This window comes from Galeopterus variegatus, unplaced genomic scaffold (assembly GCF_000696425.1).
Source record: "Galeopterus variegatus unplaced genomic scaffold, G_variegatus-3.0.2 Scaffold48, whole genome shotgun sequence".
NCBI classification, from domain to species: domain Eukaryota; kingdom Metazoa; phylum Chordata; class Mammalia; order Dermoptera; family Cynocephalidae; genus Galeopterus; species Galeopterus variegatus.
The window spans coordinates 637,357-639,391 of record NW_007726159.1 but is presented as its reverse complement, the minus strand read 5'-3'; the positions used below and the strand labels follow the sequence as shown (position 1 = coordinate 639,391).

The 2,035-nt window shown below is 40.8% G+C and overlaps 1 protein-coding gene across 1 annotated transcript in view; it reads right to left on the bottom strand.

Moving 5' to 3' along the window:
• The window catches only part of ATP6V0D2 (ATPase, H+ transporting, lysosomal 38kDa, V0 subunit d2), a 61,844-nt gene that overhangs the window by 16,310 nt on the left and 43,499 nt on the right, over window positions 1–2,035 (bottom strand). Inside the window, exon 3 of the mRNA XM_008572568.1 lies at window positions 365–543. Coding sequence (XP_008570790.1) covers window positions 365–543 — 179 coding nt within the window. The remainder of the gene's footprint in view (window positions 1–364; window positions 544–2,035) is intronic.

The following is a 2,035-nucleotide window of genomic DNA, read 5'->3' as shown; positions in this document are numbered from 1 at the left end:
AAAGGATAAGGAACTCACCACATGAAACCCAGCTAGAAAATTAATTTTTTTAAAAAATTACAAGTTCTTTCATTTATTTGTTATGCCCTGCTACAAAGTGCAAGGTTTTGGATGTTGGATGATGAGCCCCAGCTTCTTCACTGCTACAAATGGTTTTGTATGTGACCCTGAGCAGGTTACTTTGCTTGTTTTGGTCTGGAAAATGAGGGAGCTAAACTAGATGATTCTTTCATGTCCCTTCCACTTCTAGAAATCTGTATAGTATGATACTGTATTCATGGGAAAATCTGTGAATTGAAAGTATGTTTTCTAATGACTGTCATTACATACACAGACACCTTTATAATTACTTATGCATTCATACCTAATGGTGTTTCAACCAGAACGGCATTGAAGAGATCTGAAGGTGTCTCTGCAATGTTGACTGCTTCCATTTCTGTGAAACGGCCCAGTGGGTGGCACTTCACCAGAATTTCTTTCACAGATTTTTTTTGCAGTGCACCATTCATCAGTAGAATCACATTGTCTATCATGTAACTGCACCTGGTTTAGAAGAAGTCTCAGTTATTAGGAAAACAAACTGCATGAGAATAATAAGCATCTCACAAGTAAAAAATACGCACAGTTCAGGCACACACTCTTTCATCAAGGAAATGTACGAGTTTTTTTATTTTAAACTCTGTAGTTTAGGATATGTGGGTGGGAATAAATATCTGACTCTCTTTGGGGTGTCATTGTTTCAAAAACCATATTCACAAGTATAATAACTAACTAAAGCTAAATAAAGCCTTGGCTGGTGGGAATATGCAGAAGATGTCCCTGCATAGTAATTGACAAATGTGATGGGAAGGTGGTGAGAGTGAGAAATTGTTTGGGTTATCAGAATGGACTATGGACTTGAAAAGTTGAGAAACACAGACCTACAGCATTCTACTTTAAAAACTATTTGAATCTGCAATGAGGCCTATCACTGAGGACTCAAAGTTTAATGCTAAAAAAATAGTCTGTATTCCTTTCCTCTTCTGATACCAGCAGGCAAATTTTCTAGCCTACCCTTCCCCTCAGATCTCCAAGAGTCCATATTCATATTTTATGTGATTTCTTTTCTCCATGTAAACTCTGCCCAGGGTGTTCTGGGTGCATGTGTTTGCTCACTCCTGTGCTCAGCACCTAGGATATTCCAAGCAGTGAGGGTGAGAAGTGAATGAGACTCAGTGCCTTCCTTCACAGAGAATACAGTTTAAGGGGAGAAATGGACAAATAATCACTTACAAGAAGTCACAATGAAGCATATGTGCCACACAAAAGAATTTTCAGGATAGTGTGGGGATTCGTAGCTGGGCGCTAAACCAGTCCAGGGATCAGACTTTCCAGGGAAGTGACACTCAAGCAGAAACTTGAAGAATGACTAGGAGTTGTCCAGGTCAGAAGGGGCTTGGGATTGGGGGAAAGAATGTTTCAGGAAAGGAGGAAGAGCATTTGAAAAGCCACAGAGATGAAAGCACAGGGATATTCAGGTTGGGGCTGGGGCTGAGTCTGAGCATGCTTTGTCCTGAAAGTCATGGTGAGGAATCTGGATGGTCAGGGCAATGGATGGTCCTGAATGCCCTTACCTGGAAGGGAGTATTATGATCCATGTACAATTTGAAAACAGGAGACAAGGTCAACAAGCAGTAACATAGTGAGGTGCTTTACAAAGTTATCTTACTGCTATTATCTCCATTTTACAGATGAGGAATCCGAGGCCCAGGGAGATAAAAGTCTGATAACACACAAAGCTTAACAAATGGGACAGCTGAGCCTCAAACTCAGGCAGTCTGCTTCTGGAATCTTCCTCTTAACCTTATATTATGCTGTTTTCAGTTCTTGAGAATGAGGCATAGGTTTCTATGTTTAACAGCTAGGTGTGGAGCCATTTATTGAGATGAGAGCATTAGAGGAAGAGGAGCTTGCGGTGGGTGCAGATGCTTTGGAAGGAATGAGTTTATGGTGCCCAGGAGATAGCCAAGAGGAGATGACAAGTAGGATTCAGACT